Below are 26,225 nucleotides of genomic sequence, written 5' to 3' on the forward strand. Positions count from 1 at the left end.
GTGTTTGCTTTTGGAATGTAGTGGACACTGTGATGTTTTATATGGTTTATATATGCATATATACAATCTGAGCCTATGATGAAGGGGTCTATAGCACTACACTCCAAGAGGGTCTCCTGCTTCTCCCATAGGTGCAGCAGTCTTGGATCCAAAACAGCAAGCAGCCATGCTCTCTGACTACTTTCTGCAGCGTGTCACAGCTTTGTTAGGTCACAACACTACCAATCACAATACCAAAAAATACCACTGTCCTTTTATCTTAGGGAGGGGCTTCATTCAATTTTGCTGACAGACACAGAATCCCCTGATGGCCCATCTGCCTACCTTTTCTTAGGTTAATGACTCAGCTATTATCAGATGACTACCTCATGCGGAAGATGGCCTGTGTTATTTCCAACACTTACTGGATCCAGGGAGTTAAGAGTTTGCTTAATTTCTAACCCTTTACTGAATTCAGAGATCTAAGGGAGTCTAGACACTACCACCCCAACTCATAACAGTATGAAGTGAGACAGACCACACATTACGTGTTCATTAATGAATTATTTCTGAGACTGAGATATGTCCCTCTGGTTACTTGGAATGTACACATTTGTTTCTCCAAACTACATAATTCAACATTGATATGGTAAATTTCCATACAGGACAGAGAGTGAGAAATACCCTACCTGTGGAACCTTATAGATATCCAAGACTGTTGCCACTTGAAGAGAAGTCTGGATGTCCAGTCCCCCAATGATGGCTAAAAGGTTTTTCTTGATGTCACAGATATAGTTAGGGACAAATGTTTCCAGTGTGGATATGAGCAACATTGTGGCATGAGAGGTCCATTTGGCATTGAAATAGCTGTCATAGATGCGGAAGCCTAAAGTGACATTGGGCAAGAGCTGAGGGTTTTCGTTGATCTCCTTCGCTGCAAATTCCAAAGCCAGGATGTGCTGGTAATTCTTAGGCACCGCACTAGGAAGAAAGTTGCAATTTGTATCAGAAGGATATGTCCCACTACCTAAATCTTTCACAACTATGTTCTATATCATCCTCTTCATTATAGTATTTATATAAGAATATATGCTTAAGGCAATCCTTTTCGTCAACACAAAGATTAGATAGGTCAAAAAACAGACACATCTTATACTTTCTTGGTAAGGTAATTATTTACAGTTGGTTTTACTAAAAGAAGCTATATGATTTGAAATCCTTGGGAGATGCTATTTAACACACAGAGAGACATATAAATTTATATGCATAAAATTATTATTCCACACTATAAATTACCAATAAATTACCAATATACCACAATTACCACTATAAATTACCAATAAAAAGACTCTTAAAAGATTAATGATTAATGAAGACATTATTTATTTAACAAAGTTGTAGAAGATAATGAAATCAGAGGAATGGCATGACAGAGGGTCCCAAGATAAGGTACAATATGGAGAAAGAGGACAGACCTATTTTCTCCCAGTCTTGTAATACCACATCAAGGGTCAAGCCAATGGAGCTGAAAACCAGAACATTCAGGGGGGTAGGAATGTTGTACTACGTCATAAAGCTCACATTATAACTATGTGTCATGGGATATAGTCATAGTCAAAAACTTAGTTTATATTAGACAAACCCATGAAGGATAAGGGCATTTTTGAGTACTATGTGCAATGTGATGGACCAGCCCTCCAAATATCTGCTTGGAATTTCCTCAAAAGGAATCTGAGTCCTCTTATGTGCTCTACTTAAAAAATAAAGGGAGAAAAAACCAAGGAGACAACCAATCCAATTTGAGGGGTCTGGAAAATTATTTGCAGATGAATGCACAACTTTGCAGGTATCGCTACAAGTGATCATCCCACTTATTTACCATGGTATAAAAGGGAGAAAAGAAGGAATCAAAATGCAATATGAAAATATTAAGTCCTTACTTAAGGTCTTCAAGTAATATTGGTGGGGGTTCTTGGGTGAAGGCTATTGAATTGTAGTTGAGGATGCCATGAGATGCAATAGCCCCAATGATGAGATTACCTTCCTGGTGATACAGGTGCGATGGAGTGTGTGGATTGTGGATATGGCATTTAGCAATGTGAGTCTTGCATACTACACAAGGAAGCAGCATCAATTTCAAGACCAGTAACACCACCATCTTGACCATTACCATCACACCAAAATCCCCCTATTTCTAACCATAGCAGTATCATTAGAGCCTCTAAGAAAAAAAACTGCCAGAACAAATATGCCATTTAGTCTGCCAATATGTGTGAATCCCAGAGTTATTATTATTTTTTAATCCTGATCATACTAGTGAATCCTTGCTGGCTTTTAGTCCCTAACACCAGTTGTTATTGCATATTTATACCAGCCTTCTCATAACACTCTCCAGATGTTTTGTACTTTAATTTCCACCATCCCTTATTGACTAGCGATGGATGTAGTCCAGAATATTTGGAGGGCACCACATCTGGGTGTCAGGAGTCAGAAACAAACGTGAGTCAAGCAATAAAGAACAGTGTCAGAGAAGTTAACTCTTAATTCAAAGAAACAAAAAGAAGCACAGGCCTAGTGATCACTGCAACTCTTCCCAGCAGGTCTTGCCCCAATGTGGCAGGGACCAAAGAAGAAGAAGAAGAGTTTGGATTTGATATCCTGCTTTATCACTACCTGAAGGAGTCTCAAAGCGGCTAACATTCTCCTTTCCCTTCCTTCCCCACAACAAACACTCTGTGAGGTGAGTGGGGCTGAGAGACTTCAAAGAAGTATGACTAGCCCAAGGTCACCCAGCAGCTGCATGTGGAGGAGTGGAGACGCGAACCTGGTTCACCAGATTATGAGTCTACTGCTCTTAACCACTACACCACACAAAGGTTCCTGCCTTCCCACAACTGCCCAAATCCCCTCCTCTCCAGGGTTTCTTTCCCTGAGTCTGGACTGCTCTTTGCCTCAGCCTCTTCCAGCTCACAAAACCCTGTTACCTCTTCAGCTTCTGACACCTCCTTCCCCCAGTCTTCCCCTCATCTCCCTCTGACCACTCATCACTGCCCCACCACCAATTCCCTGGCCCTAAGCCTTCTTCCCTTGAGCGATTCCCAGCTAGTGCCTCCCACTGCTCCTCTGCATCTAGCCAGTCCCTGGCAATGGGGAACTCTCATTTATACTATCATTGACAGACTGTCTCATTAGATTTGGTAGGGTCTAATGCAAGTTCTTAGGGAGTGAGGAGTGTGATAAGTGGAAGTGTTAGTTACTGTCTTTTTGATAATTACAGGGGAGATAATAATCAGCTGAAATCTGGCAATTCTCTGTGGAATTGCAAAACTAAGCTAAACTAAATTAAACTTTAACAGAAGTTTCCATTTCCACTTACAGGGGCACCAGCTCCTGGGGGCTGAGCCCTTCCACTCCCATTTTTTGGGGGCTGCTCCCCCAATGTCCAAAAAGCATGATGGTGAAGCAGTGGCCAGCTCCTGCTCTTCCTGCTGCTGCTGTGGAGGGGAAGAAGGGTCAAAGCAGCCTCCCAGCAGTGGCAGCTACAGAAGGAAGAGGAGGAGCTGCTGCCCATTGAAGCTCTGTATGCACAATGTTGGCTCCATTAGTTGCCCTTGCAAGCTGGTGCCTCTGTCCGATTACTTGGATGAGAGCTCGGCATTTGGGCTTACAACTATGAAAAACAAATAAAAGATACTAGACATTTCCATTGAACCATTTTCCTTCATTTGGGGCCAATCTAATTTGAATATTTTCAGTTCTGGGAACTCAACTTGCTTTTGTTAACTTTCTGAACTGGTCAGTTGATTTTGCACATATAACTTTTTTGGGGGGAGACACTTGATTCTACTCATAGCAGCTGAAAGAATTTCTACATGCTCTTTCTTAGGGCAGAATACCCACAGGAAGAATATTATATTTTCAGACATCCCATAATGCATTTGGCCCAGGAAATACGGGGAGCAGGATATGGTGAACATTGTGAAGCTGCAAGCCTATTTTTTTCCTGCAGAAAAAGAAGAAAAAACACCTCTGCAAATTGATCAAAAGTAAGCAAAGGCAAAGCTCTGCCTTGGCTGATGATTTGGGGCTGGATGAATGGCAGGTGAAAACCAATATTGATTCCCAAGGGCAGTGGGTTAATTCACAGCTGTTCAGAAGCTTCAGCCCAATTGCATCATTGTAATCTATGAGATAACTTTCAGAAAACAGACTTTAAAAGGGGGCTTCCCAGGGAAGGCTGCAGATACTGAGCTAATGATATATTTTTAAACTTTTTATTTAATGAAATGTATACACTGATCCAGCAAGGTTCTTTTTGTATCCACAACAAAGCAATGAAATTGCAATTTATTTCTTATAACCACATATATCCATTTACAATCCTCATTATAAGTAAGTGGAATGCAAGAAATATTAAAATTATGAATAAAACACTTAAAGACAAGTAATTAAAGACATTTTGAAAAATAATTAAAATAAGCTGTAAAGCATCAACATCTCCATGTCTGTATGGGCTTGCCAAAACAAAAAGTTTCTAAGCAAGTGCTGAAAATCAAACAATGAAGGCACCTGCCTGATGTTAGTAGGCAGCGAGTTCCAGAATATAGCTGCTGCCACACTAAAAGGACTATTTCTCAAAAGCACAGAATGGGTATTGTGTAGCATCTGCAACAGTGTCAGGCAAGGATTTCAAATTGGTTGCATTAATCAACTGCCACTTCCTTTACTCTCCTTTGCCTTCCCTGCATGTTCATGTCAAAGGGATTTCTGAATATTCGATTTCCAGATGTCAATGTGGATTCATGGTTCTAAATCAGATCAGGGACAAACTGATTCTGTCTGAGAGAGGGGTGAATCACCGAATCAGGCTCTAAACTGAATGGTGGGAGTGGAGCCTGCACATATCTTGTGAAAATACCTTTTTTCTGATCAATCCAGATTGAGAATTTAAGACCACTTATGGATTTCCTTGTAATATATTGACAATAATTGCTCTCAGGACTCAACTATACAGCCGGAAATAAAATGTTTCAAGTGTGTTATAAAGTGCATTATACAAATGCGAAATTGATGGCGATGGTGAGCTATGGCAATACATGTTTCAAAACATTTTTTTGGGGGGGGGAAAGGATTTTCATGTATTTTATGTGTGTCTAGATTCCACCCCAGTCTTCTTGACAATACATACTACAAGAGAATAACGTATGTGTATATGTATTATTGTTTCCCTCAAAGCAAAGTACAGTGGTACCTCCGGTTACAGATGCTTCAGGTTACAGACTTCGCTAACCCAGAAATAGTATCTCGGTTTAAGAAATTTGCTTCAGAATGAAAACAAAAATTGTGCAGTGGCAGCGCAGAGGCAGCGGAAGGCCCCATTAGCTAAAGTGATCTTCAGGTTAAGAACAGTTTCAGGTTAAAAACGGACCTCCAGAACGAATTAAGTTCTTAACCTGAGGTACCACTGTAAGTCGATTTTGACTCTAGAAAAAATTATATAAGGCAGCAGCTGAACATATATTTCCAAATGTTCTACTGTACACACAGACAAAAGCATGAAAGACAACAAATGGCAGGTTTATTATTTCTTTACATTTTCTTCCTTATTAGCTGTTCTCTGTTGTTCAGCTCAGGCCTCAGAATGATTATATAACATTTGGGGGAAAAGATGCAAGCCAGCAACCCACCACCGGAGGCTAAGATGGAGAAGATTTCCACTGCCACCATATATTTCCCCTTGGTGCTCAGGTAGGAGGGAATAAAGGACAGCCAAACACTGCAGAAGACCAACATGCTGAAAGTGATAAACTTGGCTTCATTGAAACTGTCTGGTAACTTCCTGGCAAGGAAAGCCACAGCAAAACTTACAGTGGCCAGGCAGCTCATGTAGATGAGGACACAGTAAAACATTGTCACAGATCCTTCATTGCATTCTAGTATAATTTCTTCTGTCATTGAGTGCATGTCCACATCTGGGTATGGGGGTGAAGTTGCCAGCCACAAAGTACATATCCCTGCTTGGACTATGAAACAGGAAAGGAGAATGGAGTGGCCTAGTCCTTTCCCCACCCATTTCCTCATCCTGGATTCTGGTTTTGTAGCCATGAAGGCCAAAACCACTGTGAAGGTTTTTGCCAGGACAGAAGAAACAGCAGTTGAGAATATGATGCCAAAAGCTGTTTGTCGGAAGAGGCACGTCACCTTCTCAGGTCGGCCAATGAAGAGCAAAGCACAAAGGAAGCAGAGCAGGAGAGAGATGAGGAGAGTGTAGGTGAGGTTTCGGTTGTTTGCAATGACAATGGGTGTGTCATGGTGCTTCATAAATATACCTAGTACCAGAACTGTGATCAAGGAGAGGGAAAGAGAGAAACATGCCAAACTGATGCCCAAAGGTTCTTCATAAGACAAGAAGGTTATGTCCTTGGGTAGACATGCATCACGGTTCTTGCTTGGATAGTCTTTGTCTGGGCATTTATGACAGTCATTCATATCTGGAAAAATGTAAAGAAATGAGCTCATATCATATCAGCTTACTGAAATGTTTCATTTCTGTCTGAGAAGGAAAGAGCTGTGTTTAAATCAAAACACATGTTTAGTACTATCTGATGCTCTGCAATGCGGTAATGTTGAATTTAGTTGGTTCAGAGCTATGTCGTCCTGTAATAGCCAGGGCCAATATTTATACACATTAGCCTGGGTGCAGCCTGTGTAAGTCAGAAGAAGTGGTAAGACCCCCTCTAGATATGATTTGATCCACATACCATCCAACTACTCTTAATGCATTGGCATTATCATTTGATTAGCAAATTTAGACAATCTTAAAGGCAAAGAAGCAGGCTCTATTTAATCTATGTATTTCTCCTACCATCCTGGTTTGCAATCTTCCCCTCTGCACATGGGATGCAATCGTAGCAGCAAGGGGGCTGTCCCTCCTTCACTTTCTTGCTGGATCCTGGAAGACATCTCTTAGTACAGGCAGAAAGAGGCTGAGTCTATTCCATAAATGAAAGAGCAGAATGCAGAAGAGTTCCAAATAAGGGATTTTTGAGGAATGCAGTCTTGGTGAATTCCAAAACAACCAAAATTCCAGACAAATACATAAATTTTAATGAAGCTATCCAGGACCTACGATACCCCTTGGAATGCTGCAACACAATTCTCAGCATGTTAAGAAAAATATATACTTTTGAATGCATATTTTGAGATAACTCTTTTTAAAAGACTTTTAAAGACTAATGTATCCATTCCTAATGCTCAGTCACTTGCTCTTTACACCTTTCCTCTCAGCTCTCTCCTTCACTCTCTCAATCTTTATTTTATTTTGTGGTGTTTATTTTAATATAGATTTCTGTTTTTACTTAAAATTCACATTGCAGTCTTCCAGAAGAAAGAAAAACCCATTTAGTTACTCCAACTAACCACTTGTGTGCACTCTCTGATGTAAGATTGCTTCAAGGTCAAAAAGATCATCCATTTAATAGTTTCATGGTCTTTCACCACGTACACCCTCTTGTGCAGGCAAAATATATGCAGAGGCCCTGATTGGCTGGGGGAAAACCCTGCACTCCTGTCTCCAGGCCTTTTCATAGAAAAACTGGTATTTGACCTAGATCAAAGCACCCATATTCAGATGAAGGCTCTCTGTCTGTGTGTCCCTAAGGTATATTTGCACTGTTAACCTAGTTTAACTGTATCTTGTAGTATAAGGGTTCTTCTGTTTTGTTACCTCCTTAATAAAATATTTGCCTTTACTTGAGTGGCTTCTAGCAGTAAGCTTTTGCATCTTAAGTTGGTACTTGGATGCACTGGTCATTTTCTACACAGTAAGTTTAAAAGACAGTGAGTAGACATGCAGGTGAATGATCATTGCTTATGCAAGATTGAATCTCTTTGGAATTATCTAACAATGTGGCCCTACCTGATTAAACCACCTATGCCATGTTATGGCATCTTCATCAAGGGTTAATTTTTGGTCTGAAGGAGTTTGTGGATATATCCTCCCAACTCTCACTCTGTGCAAACTTTGGTTGGAGAATATAATCCAATTGATAATATCCAAGCTAGATGCTGCCTCTCCATTCTGGTTGATGAAGACCACATCTCCTGCCGTATTGTTAAATGAGATGCTTCTCAGAAAGTGATGGAGCTAGATTGAATACAGAAAAGGCAATTGTTTGGAAATGGCTGCAGTTCTAATACAGAACTGAGGTATCTTTTTCCTGTGGGCAGGACCTAGAGCAAGTGGTGGGTGGTGATATAGTCAACTGTGAGTGGAGTCAGGGCCAAGGATGCAGAGACCACCAATTGTCACTCTCCCACATCTTTCTCTCTCTCCCCTTTCTACAGCCTTCCTTTCTCTGCCCCCACCACACTTCTTTTCCTCTATCACATTCATCCCAGGAGACAAAACATTGGTTTGTGACCACCTGCTCTGAGGCAGCATTTGGTGTATATGGGATAGAGAGAATGCTGAACATCTCTCTTGACTATTACCACTACTTGTTATCTGTGAAAGCAATAACATATCAGTCGCCTCCAAACTTCTCTCATACAAATACCTTTTTTTCTCTGTGAGGAATGAGCAGGCTGACAACATTTCAGAAACTCATACTTTGTGAGGGAGTAGCAGGTCCCTACCAGTCAAGGTGAGTTCCCGTTGCTCAGTACCTGCTTCTGCCCACCTAGCAGTTCAAAAGCACAAAGTGCAAGTAGATAAATAAGTACCACTCTGGCGGGAAGGTAAATGGCATTTCCGTGCACTGCTCTGGCTCGCCAGAAGGGGCTTAGTCATGCTGGCCACAAGACCCGGAAGCTGTACTCCCATGATGAGTAAAGCGAAATGAGCACCGCGACCCCAGAGTCGTCCGTGACTGGCACCTAATGGTCAGGGGTCCATTTACCTTTTTACCAGTCGAGGATGTTCAGCCTATTACCTGCCAAAACTGTAGATTCAGATTATTCTGTCTCCCTCCATACACCATTCCTCTCTGTCTGAGACTGGATGTGAACATGGCATGTAAAGCATGGGTAGACAGCGTAGACAGCACTGTGGATACTGTAACTGTGGCCAGTCATGCTCAATTCAAAAAGTGATCCGGGAAGGTTCTCCAGCTTCTCTTCTCCAGTGCAGATATTCTCCTCCATTCTGTCTGAAGTGATATCTGGGAATACACATCCAAAGACTTGTTGCCAGAAGTCCCTGATAAAACCGTCCCCATCTGTGCTGGAAGGGTTTCTGTGCACAACATACTGATGAAATCCTGGTGGGTTTCTGAAGTGAATTTCAAAGGAAATAGCACCACTGAATATTCCTGAATCCCAGTTCCTTTGAAAGACAAATGAAGTGAACTCAATCTGGGAAGTTATTATCCATACTTTACTTTTTATATTGCATGTCATGTCATCATGTTCTGATAGGTATGGAAGCCATCTAAAAGTTGCCATGGAATAAGATTCTCCATAGGCAACTATTACATTAGCTGTGCTGCTAAAAATCTTATGGTTTATACTTGCCCCCTGTTGTATTATGCCATTAATTTCAGATATAAAACTATAATTGGGGATTCTTTCTAGGAATGCAAAGCAGACACCACGCTTGGTAAACATTGGGGAAATGGCTTGCACAAATCTTTCTCCGTTGTCGTTGTCCGTTGCAATGAGTCCAATCCACATCCACCTGAAATGCAGAAGCAAAGAGAGAATTCCCTCATACTGAAGGGCTTCTGAGGGTGCCATCTGGTAGAATGGAAGCGCTGGGCTTTTATCATTCATCACTGGAGCAGAGCCATAAATGAGCTAAAAAGTAAATGGAGGAAGAGAAGAGAGAAAGTAGATTCCTTTCACAGTATTCATATACATTATGTGGTGAACCCTGTTAGTCAAATATGCCCTTTGCCAACTTTTCACGGATTGTGTGCCTTTCTCTCAATTATACAAAAGACACACATACAGATGGGCCAAAAACTGGGACCATCACATTTCTTCTCTGGAGATTCTTCTTTCTTCTTCATGATTCACATACACCATCACACAGCAAAAATGTGCTGCCTCTTCTCAGACTTTATTTCTGCACATTTATTTCACTTGTGAATCAGCTGCTCCCTACTGTTACTGTACTCCTGAAGAACTGGAATGTATCTGCAATTTGCCATACCTCAAAGTGAATTTAATTGGGTTTGGTGCATTAAAGTGGAATAATGAATGTATTGGCACCTACCTATCAGTTTTTTTGGCTGTAAACAATTCCTGCCCCCCTTCCCCAGCAGCTTTTTTGAGATGCCCTGATCACTAATTTTAGTACCGGCACGTACTTGTCAGCTTTTATCCTGTAAGCAATTTTCTGCTTTCCCCAGCAACTCAATTCAGATACCTCCACACTAAGCAGAAAATGCTGCGTAACCAAAAACACTGGGATATCAGTGTTCTAGATGTGTGTGTAAGAAAGGACGAGTGACATATTTTTTCTGGTTACAGATAGGTAGCCGTGTTGGTCTGCCATAGTCAAAATAAAAAAATTCCTTCCAGAAGTGTGCATGCACACGAAAGCTCATATCAAGAACTAACTTAGTTGGTCTTTAAGGTGCTACTGGAAGGAATTTTTTAATATTTTTTCTGGTATTGCACCCTTTCTCCTTATCCAGGTTTGTTTGTTTGCTTATATTATAATTATGTACCAGCTTTCTTTCCCAAGGATCTCAAGGTGGTGTACATGGTTTTCCTTCCAATTTCATCTTCACCCTGAACTGCTGATACACCCTGAACTGATGCTGAGGAACCTGCCTCCTTCTCTATGCAAGCTAATAGAGGTATTGTACATAGGTGTCCTACCTGTGGAATCTTATAGATATCCAAAACAGTGGCCACATAAAAGGAGATTTCAGAATCCAGTCCCCCAATGACCCCAGTCAGATTATTTTCAACATCACATATATAGTTAGGGACAAATTTCTCCACAACGGATAAAAGCAGCAGTGTGGCGAGATATGTGTTCCTTGCATTGTTATAGCTGTCATATAAGTGAAAGCCCAAGGTGATATTGGGTAGGATGCGAGGGTCTTCGTTGATCTGCTTGACTGCAAATGCCAAGGCCACGATGTGCTGGTAAAGCTTAGGCAACACCCTAGAATGAGAGTTGCAAACTGTATCAGCAGGAACTTTTACATATCAACACAGTAGTTAATCATAATGAGTTGGGGGCCGGTTACACTCTGTCTGCTCTACTATTGAATAGCTCTTATCAGTAGAAAGTTCTTCCTGATGTTTAGTTGAAATCTCCCTTCTTATTTCTTTAATACACTTATTTGGAGCAAGAGAAAACAAATGTGTTCCATCTTCCTGGTGACAACTCTTGAGATATTTTTTAATGGCCATCATATTTCCCCTCAGTCTCATCATAGCTAAACATACCAAACTCCCTCAACCGTTCCTCATAAGGCTTGGTTTCCACACCATCTTTGTTGCCCTCCCCTGCATATGTTCCAGCTTGCTAATACGTTTCCTTCTTAAATTGTAGTGATCAGAACTGGACACAGGACTCCAGGTGACCAAGGCAGAACAGAGCAGTACTATTACTTCCTTTGATCAGAACACTACACTTCTGTTGATGCAGATCCCTTGACCTTTTCCACATGTACTACTGGCAAGTCAAGTGTTCCTCATTTTAGATTTGTGCATTTGTCTCTACTGAAATCCATGTTGTTACTATTGTCCCATTTTTCCAATGTTTTAAGGTTGGGTTGCTAATGTGGGGCAAATGGGACGTCTTGCCGTACACACCTGAGGTCTTTTCCTGACACTTACAATCTCTGGTCTCTCCCTGCAGTGACCTCTTTTTCATGAAGCAGGGATTGTCATTGGAATTCACTGAATTCTATACTTCATAATAAGTACCTTTCAGTGCTGAAACAAACCTTAGCCTAGATCAGAAAATGAAACATTCAGCTTTAGAACAGGTTTTTAAAAATTCATTCTTACTAACACTCTAGTAGTTTAGCTAAATATAGGGACACGGGTGGTGCTGTGGGTTAAACCACAGAGCCTAGGACTTGCCAATCAGAAGGTCAGCGGTTCGAATACCCACGACGGGGTGAGCTCCCGTTGCTCTGTCCCAGCTACTGCCAACATAGCAGTTCGAAAGCACGTCATAATGCAAATAGATAAATAGGTACCGCTCCGGTGGGAAAGTAAACGGTGTTTCCGTGCGCTGCTCTGGTTCGCCAGAAGTGGCTTAGTCAGGCTGGCCACATGACCCGGAAGCTATACTTCAGCTCCCTCGGCCAATAAAGCGAGATGAGCGCCGCAACCCCAGAGTCGGCCACGACTGGACCTAATGGTCAGGGGTCCCTTTACCTTTAATTTAGATAAAGTCTATCAAAATTGGCTTTTCAAAAGGGCTCTCCCACATATACAAACATGCATACATTTCAATACATTTATATTTATTTTCCTATCAAGAAATGGGAGCGTCTACATTATTCTCTCAATTCACAAGACATTCCTATGGATTTTTGCATCTGCATATGTCCCACTGAAATGCAAAGTTGTTATTACTAGGTAAATAGGTAGAGGTTTGCAGCCTTAGTCATTACTCTCAGGCTGTGACTCTAGGTTTGATCATTTCTCTGTTGCAATGGATGAGTGACTTAGTTCTTACACAAGCTCTTCAGGCATCGCTGGTGGGGGTTCCTCAGCAAATGTTGCTGGAGAGGAGATGAAGCCACCATGGTAAACAATGCCACCAATGTTAAAATCTCCTGGCTGATGATACGTGTGAAGTGGATGGTGTGGGCCTTGGAGCCTGCATTTCGCTACGTGAGCCTGACATACATTGTAAGAAATAAGTTCCAGCAGTAAGAACACTAAAACCACCATTCTCAATACAAAGGCAACTGTCTGTTCTACATGGAACCCATGATTTCTCTGGCAATATTATAATTAGCTACTCCAAGATAAAAATTGTCTCATTTGAATGGTAATAATTTCCTGAGACGATGCAATCTGGGAGTGTGTAAGATCAGACTTGTGGATCCCAGACCTTATTTAAATTATTCTGGTTAATTTTAGTATCCTTTGTGTTCCTTTTGCAAGTGGCCCCTGAAAGTCCACAGGGATTTTTGAGGAGCAGCAGATTTAATTATAGCCCTGTTAATAACCAAGCTGGAATTCAGTTATTTATTCAATGCTTGTGAACCCCTGTGGAATTGCTGAAGAAAATGTGTTTGTCACATATTCAGAACTATCGTGTTAAATTCTCTTTCAGTGGATAATAAGGGGCCAGTGGTGTATTGGTGAAGTTAGAAGTTCATAATAGAAGACCTTGTAAACAATGGAGACTCCCAAATGTAGTATGGTGTTCTGAGCATCTTGGAATTTGGCTGAGTGGATCTGGATTCACATCAACCACGTGGCATGAGAACAATGGCTGCTCACCATTTTTCCAGGGGAGACAATGACGTTGCCTCACTCTCAGCCTCCTTCCCCGATAGCCTAGGCACGCACATTTGCTGGCCTTTGGAGGGGAATTCTCCTTGGCCGGTGGATGCCAAAAGGGAGGGGTCTTTCCAACCCAAAAGGCAGTATAAATGGATCACTCACTGGTGCCTCCTGGAGGGAAGTGCCTTGCTGGCTGTAGCCATTGGCTGCTGTCTCGTCTAGCCTGGAAGTGAGGCTTAAAAGGGCGGTTGCAGGAGGCTCTCGCAGCACGGATGGGTGAAGAGCGACACCCTCCCACCCTCCCTTTTGATTTCCATGTTTTACTGTGTTTTTATATCTGCTGTAAGCCACCCAAAGTGGCTGGAGAAACGCAGCCAGATGAGTAGGTTATAAATAATAAAATTATTATTATTATTAGTCCTACTTCCATTCCTGTCTCCATTTGAATACCTGGACCTTCTGCAAAGGGCCATAATCTTACAGACACTCATTAACAAGCATAGTTAGCTTGCTGTATAACAGTACAGATGTCTATGCAGAAATAAGTGTTTTAAGATTTAATGGGCCTTACTCCCAGAGAAGTGAGTACAAGCTGGCAACGTAGGCTCTGGTTTACAGTTAAAACTAAGAGAAAGCAGTGGCTTTGTGCCCATTAAGAGCTGTATAACAGGAATAAATTCAGAGGTTAAGCCTGGATTCTAGAAAGCTGAGGTCCATTATGGGAATACAGATGCAACCTGAAGTTTCTCTGTCCTCTTTCATTCCACTTTCAATCTGATTAAGCTCTGGTTTACTTGTATTCTCCATTCATCATGGTTAGGTCTAATCAATTTTATCTGCTCATTAAACATTGGCTGAAGGATGCCAACAGTCAGTGGAAAGTCCAACAATATACTTGCCACATATCTAATACACATTTGTATTAAGAATATAGTGTTCTGATCCATCACTTGTGCTGGTGAAAATAAAACTTTTCAGTTGTGGCTTTATCGAATGCTTTGCCCAGCGAACTGTGCATGGTTCTTTGTTGCCATCTTTTCCAAGCACCAGGGCAGAAATCTAGTTCTCTGAATTTCACCAAGGAGACCTGATTCAGACAAAATCTTGGGGGGAGGGAACCCAATTCAATGGGGGGTATATTATTTCACAGTACATAGATAAACTATGGAACTCACTGCCATAGGAAACAATGATGGAGACAGTGCATTTGCTTTTGAATACAGTTTGAAGGTTTCCCACAGGAATCCGGTTGGTCAGTGTGAGTACAGGCTGCCGTACGCGAATGCACCATTAGCCTGACTCAAGAGGATCATCTTACATCTCTACGATCTTGAGTATGGATAGGTTGATGATGAAATCTGACTGTGAGCAGTACAGAACAATAGACCTGTAGGGTATGGTGGTTATAGGGTTGACCTCCTTGATGTTCTGTATCTGGGGGAAGGAGCGTCTATGCGACACTATTGCTATCATCACAGCCTTTGTTCTGTGAGCTGCTTTCGGTTTTAGTCTGAGAGTGCTTTCTGCACAGAGAGGATGTTGGAAAGCTCTGAAGGTGATTTACTGCTGTAAATAAACACTTTATAGATAGAAGAAGCTGTCTCTGGACTTTATTACTCCTTTTTCCTCACACGGAAGGCAAACTGCTGTGTCTCTGCATATTTCCTGCTTAGGTCGTTTTTTCCTCAGAGTGTGCGCAAGAGGAAACGGCTGGACTGCAGATTTATTTACAATAGGTTATGGAAGCCAATGTTTTATTGCCAAGTGTGAGAAGGGAGTACAAGAAAGGCTGCCAGCTTTGAACTCCTGCTGGAGAGGACAAAGGCAGTTCTGAGTTCGCTGGTGAAGCAGAGGAGCTAGCTGAAAGAAGCATCTTCGAGGGGCCGGCAGCTGAAACAGTGTGAGTAAGTTTTAGGCGGGGGGGGGGGAGATGGCTGCAGATCAACAGCGTGAGACTTTTACTGTGCCTTTTGAAAGGCTTAATGGCTCAAACTGGGAAGACTGGGCAAGGCGGATGTACTTCTGGCTGGGAGGAAAACAGTTTTGGGAATGTACACAGGCTGACCCAGTGCCTGCTGGAGCCGGCTGCTGAGATAGAGAGGGCAGCGTGCGCATTGAGGAGGGATCAGAAAGCCATGTCCCACATAGTGATGGCTATGGAATCATCACAACTTCCTCACATAGATTTGTGAACTTGTCACCAAATTTGGTCTGCTTTGACTAGAATACACCAAAGGACCACACCTGAGGCAAAGATCTATGTCATACGTTCTCTGTTTGAGAAGAGGCTGTCCCCAGGGGAATTGGTACGTGACCACATTGCCCAGATGCTGACTGTTTTAAGCAAGCTGCGTCAGCTCAATGTGCCCTTCCCAGATGAACTTAAGGCTTATGCGTTGTTAAGCTTCTTGGACAGAAGTTATGAGAACTTAGTCCTAACAATGGAGATGATGCCGCCGAATGATCTTACGTTGGAATATATAAGTCGGAGATTAATTGATGAGGAATTGAAACGCCAGAGGGCTGTGAAAGAGAGCACAGGCTGCAACCCAAGAAGGAGTGGGGGGGGGGGGGCAGCCAGGAGCAGTGAGGACTGTGTGAAAGCTTTTGCTTCCAAAAGATGTTTTCGTTGTGGAAGCAGTGGACACCTGGTCCGCAATTGTCCTCTAGAGGCCCAGGAATGCAAGGACACCGGAATGGCGGCCGGAAAGGAATGTCAACAAAGCAGATAAGTGGCAGTTCGAGAACTGGTTCCCAGCAGAGACATGAGAAACAAGGCGGCCAGAGTGAGAAAGGCAAGGAGAAGCCTCTCTATCACCTCACAGCATCGATGGTGTCTCTGGGAAACAGCAAAGGCCCCGGTCGGGGGAACACAGCGATTTCTTCAAGTAGCTCTTTATTATGGTAAGCTGGAATAGAACTGACTGCGAACAGCTCAGCCGGCCTGTATTTATAGGCAGCCGGCTGTCAACATTGTAACCACAACAGCCCAGAGTTCCCGCCTAAAATAACAGACGCGGACCTGAGTGAAAACTATCTACAGACCTGAGTGAAAACTATATACAGTATCCCCCTGTTGGCCCAGGGTGAAACTACACTACATAACACCCCTCCCCACCGAGATAAGGCGTTAGTTACAATCGTAATGGTTTCCTTATATACAGCACTACGCGTAATGGTTCAATTAAGCACAAAAGCATATCAGTTACATTTCCCATACTTAGACCAACAGTGATACCTGTCCAACAACATAGTCCTTTAAATAAGTTGGGCGCTTGGAAACTCTGCCAGACCGCCGGGGACTGGTAGCCAAGTCCGGAGGGCCACACAGTTCTCGCTGAGGCTGTGGTGCGACCCTAGGTGGCGTTGGAACCAACTCCCCTGGATCCGCTGCTGTGGGTGGAGCCTCCGCAAGTGGAGTGGTCTGAGTCTGTTCTGAAACGGCTTGGTTCGGCTCCACGCTGGCAGCTTGCGAGGGAGGTGTAGGTGGGGCCTCGCCATCTGTACGTGTCTCTTCTGGAGCCGCAAGCGCAGTTGGGGGCACCTCGGTAGTGTCCAAGTCCCCAACCCTGCGCCTAAGCTGGTCTATGTGCCGTCACCACAAGCGTCCATCGCAGCATGGAAAACAGCTTGCTTAAAACAGTCAGCATCTGGGCAATGTGGTCACGTACTGTTATGTAGTGTAGTTTCACCCTGGGCCAACAGGGGGATACTGTATATAGTTTTCACTCAGGTCTGTAGATAGTTTTCACTCAGGTCCGCGTCTGTTATTTTAGGCGGGAACTCTGGGCTGTTGTGGTTACAATGTTGACAGCCGGCTGCCTATAAATACAGGCCGGCTGAGCTGTTCGCAGTCAGTTCTATTCCAGCTTACCATAATAAAGAGCTACTTGAAGAAATCGCTGTGCCGGCTGCTATGTCAACCCACGACTTAACACTGGCGATGAGGATGGGATGGATGGACATCAGAGCACAACCAGATGCGGCCAGCCTCTGAACTGAGCTGAATCACTGAGCTGAATCACAGAGCGAAATCACTGAGCGAAATCACTGGGCAGAACCAATTCAGAGCTGACTATTCTGGCTGGAGCACTGTGTTCCATCCATCGCCCTTCACGCCGGCATCGGAATCATGGCTTCACTTGTGCCTCTACCGCCGTTTGCGCCAGCCTCTGAATCATGGGACTCCTACCTCGCTCGGTTTGACTGCTACCTCCAAGCCAACGAGCTGACAGAAGTATCACAGGAGCGGAAGCGGGGCCTATTCCTCAGCCTCTGTGGGCCTGAGGTGTTTGAGACGGCCCGAGCGTTGGTTGCGCCTGAAGCAGTCCAGGCAACACCATGGGACACGATCCAAGAGAAGCTCCGCAACCACTACGCACCAAAGCCGTCCAAGATTGCTGCCCGCCATGCGTTCTACCACCGGAACCAGGCAGAGGGGAAGTCAATCAACAACTACACCACCGCCCTGCGACAGGCTGCAATGCACTGTGAGTTCCGAGACTTAGACGATGCCCTGATGGATCGAATCGTCTGCGGGGTCCGGGACATCCATCTGCAACGGCGCCTCCTAGCCAAGCCAGACCTCACGCTACAGAAAGCCATTGAGGAGGCTGTGGCCTCAGAAGCTGCTGAACGCTCCGCCCAGGAGATCCGCAAGTCCAGCAGCCCGCGTCTTGCTAGGGAGCCAGTTCCGGTGCATCATGAAGAGGCCAGCAGTGAGGAGGCATCCTCCAGTGAAGACGATGACGTGCACCAGACAAAGCGGGAGCGCAGGAAGTTCCAACAGAAGTCCAAGGGCCAACCGGAATGTGCTGGCTGCAGAGGCAACCATTCCCGTGCCAAGTGTCGATTCAGAGACGCCATCTGTAGGAAGTGTTCCAGAAGGGGCCACATCGCTAAGGTCTGCCGATCGGCTCCGTCTGACACCCCCCCTTCATCGACTCGCAAGTCCAAGTCTTCACTCCAGTCTGCCAAGGAAAGTTGTTTCGCTCTCACCAACTGCCGCTGCCCGTCTGGAACCACGATTGGCCAAACCGACTCGCCTACGCGACGCAAGCTGAACGTCACGGTGCTCATTGAAGGAGCTCCATGTGACATGGAGATCGACACCGGGTCTGCCCTGTCCATCGTGTCATGGAGCACCATCAAAAGACTGGTACCCAGAGTGTCCAAAAGGCAACTCGACTCTCACCGCGTACACCTGAGAGACTACCAGGGAAACGACATTCCCGTGGTAGGCGTTGGCCGGTTCCGGATCGCCTTCAAGGATTTTTCGGGCCTGCTCCGGTTGGTGGTGGTCGAAGGTCAGCGGCCAAGCCTCCTAGGGCTAGACTGGTTTGATGCCCTCGGCCTGGAAGTCACCGGCATCAACTGCATCTCTAACGCAGAGACTGAGGGTCTGGTCAAAGACTTTGCCGAGGTTTTTGACGGCACCTTGGGCCAATATACAGGTACGCCCATCTCCTTTAGCCTTGATCCACAAGTCGCCCCCATCAAGCTAAAGCCACGCCGGGTTCCCTTTGCTCTCAAGGCTAAGGTGGACGAACAACTGGACAAACTGATCGCCCAAGGAGTTTTGGAGCCGGTTGACCACGCCAAGTGGGAAACCCCCATCGTCACGCCTGTCAAGCCAGATGGGTCGGTGAGAATCTGCGCTGACTACAAGTGCACGATCAACAAGGCACTTCAGCAGCACGCTTATCCGGTTCCTGTTGTCCAACACCTGCTGCATTCCCTGGGTGAGGGTAAGGTCTTCGCTAAGCTGGACCTTGCCCAAGCCTATCAACAACTGCCAGTCGATGATGCCACTGCTGAAGCCCAGATGATCGTCACCCACCGGGGGGCTTTCCATTGCCGCCGGTTGCAGTTCGGGGTGAGTGTGGCTCCTGGCATCTTCCAAAGCCTTATGGAGCGTCTCCTGCAAGGGCTTCCAGGCGTGGTACCATATTTTGATGACGTCTTGGTGTCTGCAGACTCACACCAGCAGCTGTTCGAGCGCCTCCGTGCCGTGCTGACCAGGTTCCAGGAGGCCGGGCTCAAGGTAAAGAGGGAGAAGTGCCAGATCGCCGTTCCACAGGTAGAGTTCCTGGGCTATCTTATCGATGCCTCCGGTCTTCATCCAACCACATCCAAGATCCGCGCTATCCAGCAGGCCCCCACCCCAAAGAACAAAACGGAGTTGCAGGCATTCCTGTTGGGGTTGGAACTTAACGAGTTAAGTTGTTCCCATGATGCCACACCATTCTGACGTCAGTTTTGGAAGCTTGGGAGGAGCTTGGGAGGAGTTTGTCATTCTCACTCTATGCTGTGAGGGGAAAGGAGCAGTTTTATAATGGCTGCAAGCAGTCCTGGTTTTTCCGGAGATATATTGGAATAAACGGCTGTAAATAGACAAACCTGTACTCTGTGTGTTTGTCTGGAAACTAAGCCAAGCTACGGGACAGTTTTACACCGCTGTGTGAAACTCTGCTGAGGCGTGACGGAGAGCTCCAAGCGGAAGTGTGCCGGGCGGCCATAAATCGCTAATTGAGGTTCGCAAATCAATTAGCGGGAGTCACGTCAGACCAATAAAGTCCAAGAGGTTATGGGTAACCTAAATCACCGATCGTAAAACTGTCACTGGAGGCTGCCGAAAAGCTTTGAAGTCTGTGGTTTCGAGCAGAGAAGCACGGCAGGAGGCGGAGGCAAGCAGCTAGCTGAAAGACGCAGAGATTTGCCTGTGTTGCTGAATGCTGTGGAGCCAAGAGCTGAGAGCAGCAAGGAATCGTTTCTCCAGGGACAGGTGCCGGAGGAGCTGGTGATTTTGTGAGTACAGCTTGGGGCCCCTTGGGAGAACGGGAGAGCATGGCAGGCAGCCAGGTCTTGGAGGACATTCCGTCTGGAAAGCTCACTCTAAGAAGTTGGGCAAGGGCGTGAAGTCAGCAAGGGCAGATGGAAGCTGAAAGCCCAGAGATGGCTGGAGCCCCTGTTCCTGATGATTTAGCCTCAAGGAGTGCTAGTGAGCAAGTCGGGGGAGCGGAAAATTCCAAAGGCAAGTTTGAAAAGTTTTCCACTGTGCCTGCTGGAGTGGAGGTCAGGGGGGGCGGATCTGGCGAGGAGTGCTTTTCCGGAAGAAGGAGGGCCAAGCCAGCTGAAAAGAGCCCCGGGCAGTGTTTTTCCACTGGAGTTCGTCGTTGCTACGTGTGTAATGCAACGGGACATCTGCGTCGAGATTGCCCCCACCGGAGCAGAGAGGCAAGACAGGATGTTGTCAAGGACACCTTTCATGGGAACCAGTCGGGTTTCCATGGCAACCGGTCTGGAAAAACAACCAAGCGTGGGACTGAGGCTGGTGGACGTGCCAGGTGCCAGGAGGAGACTTATCAAATAACAGCTAGTCTGGCTTTGTCTGAAGACAGCTGTGGGACAGAGCTTTGTTTTGTTATTGACTCTGCAGCAAACTGCAATTTGATTCCAGAGACACCTGCTGTCGAGAGGTGGAATTGCAAGGCAATTCCGGCTGGGAAGACTGTACTTTTTGCAAATGGACAGAAAAGAAATGTGACTAATTCTGTAAATGTGCATTTTTCTATTTTACAGGAAACGTTGCAGTGTTGTACTGTTCCTGGGATGCACCACTGTCTTTTATCTGTGCCTTATTTACTGAAAAAGGGATTTAAGGTTTGTTTTCAGGATGATGTGTGCACAATCTCCAAAGGAGGGAGGATGCTTGCCAAGGTTAAAAAGGGGCAGAATGATCTCTTCATTCTTAAAACGTCTCTGGAGGGTGATGGGAAGGTTGAGAAAGCACAAGCACTGTGTGCTACAATTCCAAATCATGATTCATGTGTCCATGCTTGGTATGCACGAACAGCTCATGGTTCTTTGGAAGCACTACAGGTGCTACCTGAGGTTTCCAAAGGTTGTAATATCTCAGAATGTGGACTTGCTGTGAAATGTGAAACTTGCAAACTGGCAAAGGTAAAAGGTTGCAGTTATCCAAAAGTTGAGAGGGTAACCACTAGACCTTTTGAAATGATTCACATAGATTTGTGGGGTCCTGAAAGATACCAAGCAACAAGTGCGTGGGCAAAATTCGCACAGTGTGATTCTGGGAGTGTTGAAGGGGTTCAACAGGTGCCTGGGAAAGATGCCGGGAAAGGGCACAAGGCAAAAGGGAAGGTGTTGAACTAAAAAGGGTCTTGTCAGAATGTGCGGCAAAGGGGGGTGTTGGGGTTGGAACTTAACGAGTTAAGTTGTTCCCATGATGCCACACCATTCTGACGTCAGTTTTGGAAGCTTGGGAGGAGCTTGGGAGGAGTTTGTCATTCTCACTCTATGCTGTGAGGGGAAAGGAGCAGTTTTATAATGGCTGCAAGCAGTCCTGGTTTTTCCGGAGATATGTTGGAATAAACGGCTGTAAATAGACAAACCTGTACTCTGTGTGTTTGTCTGGAAACTAAGCCAAGCTACGGGACAGTTTTACACCGCTGTGTGAAACTCTGCTGAGGCGTGACGGAGAGCTCCAAGCGGAAGTGTGCCGGGCGGCCATAAATCGCTAATTGAGGTTCGCAAATCAATTAGCGGGAGTCACGTCAGACCAATAAAGTCCAAGAATTCCTGGGGCTGCTGAACTTTTATAACATGTTCCTGCCCCACAAAGCCACAGTGGCTGAGCCTCTTCACCGACTCCTTAGCACTAAGACGCCTTGGGCCTGGGGTCACCGGGAGACGGCGGCCTTCAACGCGGTCAAGGCTCTCCTTTCTTCAGACAGTGTGCTGGTACAGTACAGTGAATCCAGGCCGCTGGTCCTTGCCTGCGACGCCTCACCTTTTGGCATCGGTGCTGTCCTTAGTCACCGTTTTCCAGATGGAAGAGAAGCACCGCTCGCCTACTTTTCCAGGACACTATCTCCGACGGAACGGAATTACAGCCAGCTCGACAAGGAGGCATTGGCACTTGTGGCTGGAGTGAAGAGGTTCCATGAATACCTCTATGGCAGGACTTTTGACCTCATCACTGACCACAAGCCACTCCTGGGCCTCCTCGCCGGTGATCGTCCAACTCCACCGGTCCTCTCACCACGCATGCTGCGATGGACTGTTTTCCAAGTGCAGTGCGCAAACGTACCACCACATGACAATTGTTTACACTTGTGGCACATGAGATTTTCCCATGTTTCCTGATCTTACATTAAGAAAGCACCTGAGAACATGGTGGGGTGCAAGTTTAAGGGGTGTGACAAATTCCTAGATTGCAGAGCGTGCAAGCAATCAAAGGTTACCTGTGATGGTCTGGGAATCTGATTCAGAAGCTGAATCTGAGGAGTCCCAGCCTGCACAGGAGTCCCCGCCTCCAGGGCCGGCTGAGCTGGGGCAGGGGGCTTGAGTCTGAAGGGCCTGCACCTGTGCCGGATCCTCAGGAGCAGACACCAGATGCATCCACTCTGGCTCTGGAGGTGATTGAGGATCCATTGCCTGCAGGTGCGACTCTCCCAGCCCTGTCAGGGGATGGTGAAGCTGCCCCTGGGTCCAGTAACCCTCCAGCCTCTCCTGAGCTGCAGAGGCTCAGGGCAGAGAGGTGAAGGGAACTGGGTTTTCTCAGGAGGAGTGCTCGCCTTAAGGCCAGGAGAGGCGGGTCACCTGTGGGCCAGGACCGCCCCTGGCCTCAGAGGAGATAAAGGCCAGTCAGCCTAGTCCCAGGTTGCAGGAGCAACGTCATTGGAAACCTGCTTCTGCCAGCACCCAGACCTGTTCTTCTGGAGTTCCCGACCACACCTGACTTATTGCTTCGGACCCCGCTTCGCCCTTTGTGGACTGTCTCCAGACCCTTGACCCAGGACCGGATTCTGACCACGCCTCACAGTAACCTCTCCCCAGGACCAGCAGAGTTTGCTCCCGCCCACTCGCACTCCCCCTTTGCTGGGATGTGTTCGGGAAGAGCCAGAAGCCATGGCTGACCAGGCAGCTGCGTTGGTGGCATTGGCCCAGGAGAACCAGGCCTTGACTCACACCGTTCAGCAGCTAAGCAATGCAGTTACAGTGCTTCAGCAGCGGTTGGATGCCTTACCGGCTCCTGCGGCCGATGCCCCCGCTTCTGGCAAGTACCCAGTGGCTCTGCCAGAGAAATTTGATGGGACCCCGGCCAGCTTTCCCATGTTCCTCGCCCAGGCCAAGCTGTATATTCAGGGGTGAGCCCGGAATTTTTCTGACAATCTCACCAAGGTGCACTTCTTGATCAGTTTGTTAAAGGACCAGGCAACCAAGTGGGCTTTGCCACTGCTCCAGCAAGACTTTCCTTTGCTAACAGACTATATGGGGTTTTGTAACCACTTGGAGACTGCGTTTGGCAACCCTCTGAGGGGGAGCCAAGCCAATCGGGCGATTCGTTGGTTGAGACAGGACAAGTCCACAGCCACCGCCTACGCCACAGAATTTTGGCTGTTGGCACAGGACTTGTCTTGGAATGACTCTGCACTTCGGCACCAGTATCTTGAGGGACTGTCGGACAAGATATTCGACCAGCTGGCCACAATGGATTGCCCCACCACGCTGGATGCCCTCATTCAGCGAAGCCTGCAGATAGACAACCGGTTGGAGGACCGTCGCCAGGCCCGGGACTCCCAGCTCCTGGCTCCAGTCCTTTGCAGCAGGTCCACAGCCACAGCCGAGTTGCCGGACGAGCCAACGCAGCTCAGGGCAGCGTGACCTCGCATCTCCCCCTTGGAGAAGACGCGGCGTCTGGAGGGGAACCTGTGTCTTTACTGCGGTGGGAGTGGACATTACGCCCGATCCTGTCCCAAGAAGATGCCGGCCACAGGGAAACCGCCAACCCCGGTAGCCGAAGGCCCTGGATACCTGGGGTCCCAAACCATGCAAGAGGGGCCCTCACCAGTGGAATTGCGACACCTCATGGTTCCGGTGCACCTATACCCCCCTGGCAGGCCCTGGATTCTCCCCCATGCTCTGGTGGATTCAGGGGCAACCCCCTCGTATATGGACTCTGCCTTTGCCACCCATCATCAGGTGCCACTGCAGGATAAGTCGGAACCGGTATAGGTGGAGGCAATTGATGGGCGGCTCCTGCGCTCGGGCGCCGTTACTTAGGAGTCACAGCCCTTGGTTCTGTGTCACCAGCAGCACCGGGAGGTGCGAACTTTGGACATTGCTACCATGCCCCGGTTTCCCCTGGTGCTCGGGATGGACTGGCTGGAGTCTCACAATGTTCAGATTGACTGGGTCAATCGGACTGTGTGCTTCCCAGACTCGTGTCCCCATGCTCGGTCCTATAAGCTAGCAGCTGCCCTCACTGAGGAGGCTGCATCAACATTCCCTGCTGTTTACCAGGACTACCAAGACGTGTTCGAGCAATGGGGGCCAGACCAGCTGCCACCTCATCGGTCTTTCGACTGCAGCATAGAGCTCCAGCCTGGGGTGCCCCTGCCTGCGAGTCGCTTATACTCTCTTATGGAGCCGGAGCCTGAAGCTTTGCAGGACTTCCTTTGCAAGAACCTGGAGCGTGGGTTCATTTGGCCTTCCACCTCGCCCACCGCTGCTCCAATGCTCTTTGTTAAGAAGAAGTGTGGGGAGCTTCATCTTTGCTATGACTACCGGGCCCTGAACAAGATTACTATCCCAGACCGGTACCCCTTGCCCTTTATCTCGGAGTTGCTGGAGCGGGTGCAATGGGCGCAGGTGTTCACCAAGCTAGACCTCCAGGGGGCCTACAATTTAATTTGGATCCGAGCCGGGGATGAGTAGAAGACAGCATTCGGGACCCGGTATGGGCAGTTTGAATACCTGGTAATGCTCTTCGGATTATGCAACGCGCCGGCTGTGTTCCAACGGTACATCAACCATGTCTTCCAGGACTTGCTAGACAAGTACGTGGTGGTGTACTTAGATGACATTCTGATTTTCTCCCGTGACCCGGCTCGCCATGAGGGTCATGTCTGAACCGTGCTGCAATGCTTGCGGGAGTATGCGAAGCTCAGCAAGTGCGAGTTCCATCAGCGGTCAGTGGACTTCCTTGGTCACTGACTCTCTCCAGATGGGGTGCAGATGGATCCTGGGAAGGTGGCAGCGGTTCAGGAATGGGCGGCACCTCAGAACCGCAAGGACCTACAGCGATTTCTGGGGTTCGCCAACTATTATTGGACCTTCATTGCAGATTATGCTCATTGCACCACCCCGCTGACCCGGCTGCTGTGCCCCAAGACGTCATTTTCCTGGGACAAGGAGGCAGAGGAGGCGTTTCAGGGGTTGAAAGCCTGTTTCCAGAGGGTGCCGATCTTGCAACATCCTGATCCCTCTCGACCCTTTGTGGTAGAGACTGACACCTCCAGCACGGCTCTCGGTGCCGTCTTGTCCCAGCAGCACAGACCTGATGTGTCACTGTTACCCTGCGCCTTCTATTCCCGCCAGCTTCTTCCGGCAGAGTGTAACTATACCGTGTGGGAGCGGGAACTACTGGCCATCAAGGTGGCCTTTGAGGTCTGGCGCCACCATCTTGAGGGGGCACGACACCCGGTGGAGGTGAGAACCGACCACCGGAACCTGGAGTACCTCCAGACCACCCGCAAGCTGAACCAAAGGCAGATCCGGTGGGCGTTGTTCTTCTCCCGGTTCCAGTTCCGGATCCACTACATCCCTAGCTCCCAAAACCAGAAGGCGGATGCCCTGTCCCGGAAACCCGAAGACATCGCAGACACGGTACAGCAAGCAGTACCAACCACGATCCTACCACTGCCACTCAGGAGGCTGAGCCACTGCAGGCTCGGGTGCGGAAACAGCAGCAGGTCGATGCTTGGGCTCAAGAACGACTCTGGGAACTG

General features: G+C 46.9%; 1 protein-coding gene and 1 pseudogene across 2 annotated transcripts in view; both read right to left on the reverse strand.

Moving 5' to 3' along the window:
• Window positions 1–958, reverse strand: part of LOC310691556 (vomeronasal type-2 receptor 26-like) — a gene marked incomplete at its 3' end in the record, with an annotated part of 29,723 nt that extends 28,765 nt beyond the window's left edge. Inside the window, exon 1 of the mRNA XM_083471418.1 lies at window positions 669–958. Coding sequence (XP_083327544.1) covers window positions 669–812 — 144 coding nt within the window. The 5' untranslated portion in view covers window positions 813–958. The remainder of the gene's footprint in view (window positions 1–668) is intronic.
• Window positions 959–5,568: 4,610 nt separating this feature from the next.
• Window positions 5,569–9,768, reverse strand: LOC310691557 (vomeronasal type-2 receptor 26-like; annotated as a pseudogene). The gene is made up of 4 exons: window positions 8,913–9,768; window positions 7,898–8,125; window positions 6,845–6,971; window positions 5,569–6,470 (listed from the first exon to the last, which is right to left on the reverse strand). The product of its transcript is annotated as a vomeronasal type-2 receptor 26-like (transcript).
• Between the last annotated feature and the right edge of the window lie 16,457 nt (window positions 9,769–26,225).

This window comes from Podarcis liolepis (assembly GCF_965112155.1).
Source record: "Podarcis liolepis genome assembly, chromosome: 13".
NCBI lineage: Eukaryota > Metazoa > Chordata > Lepidosauria > Squamata > Lacertidae > Podarcis > Podarcis liolepis.